At 58.6% G+C, this 493-nt stretch overlaps 1 protein-coding gene across 1 annotated transcript in view; it reads right to left on the reverse strand.

Annotated features, from left to right (window-relative positions):
- LOC115948016 overlaps positions 1–493 on the reverse strand; it is an 8,187-nt gene that overhangs the window by 6,753 nt on the left and 941 nt on the right. The window contains exon 2 of the mRNA XM_031058252.1: positions 232–371. Coding sequence (XP_030914112.1) covers positions 232–371 — 140 coding nt within the window. The remainder of the gene's footprint in view (positions 1–231; positions 372–493) is intronic.

Genomic DNA, 493 nt, shown 5'->3' on the forward strand with positions numbered 1-493 from the left:
GGCTGCTCCGAGCCCCGGGCAGGGACGGTGTCCTCGCCCGCGCCCAGCCAGGAGGGCTGGAGGGTTGCGATCAGCGTTTCCCTTTTTCCCCGAAAGCAGCGGCTGAGGAACGGGGCAGGAGCGCCTGGGAAACGGGACACGCAGCAGCGCCCGGCCTCGCTCCGGGGAGTTGTTTGTGCCTTTCCCATTATTATTATTTTCCGCCCCAAAGGCGGACCGGTTTATCCGCACCTTCGCGGGTGGCGAAGCCAGACCGGCGCCCCGGCTGCTGCCGCTGAACTGCACCACAAACTCCGCAGAAAACGCCTGTTGATTCGGGATGCACCTCCGCTCCCCGCCCCAAAGCACACGAATAATTGCAAATAGTAAAACTGTGATGTTTGATTTTTGTTATTAATTAAGAAAAACTTGTGAGGTTTGGGATAAAAGGAAAGCATTAACGATGTCGCAGCCCCACTGGGAAGGCTGCACTCCGTCCCAGCGTCCTTGTGCC

This window comes from Geospiza fortis, unplaced genomic scaffold, assembly GCF_000277835.1.
Source record: "Geospiza fortis unplaced genomic scaffold, GeoFor_1.0 scaffold78, whole genome shotgun sequence".
NCBI classification, from domain to species: Eukaryota; Metazoa; Chordata; class Aves; order Passeriformes; family Thraupidae; genus Geospiza; species Geospiza fortis.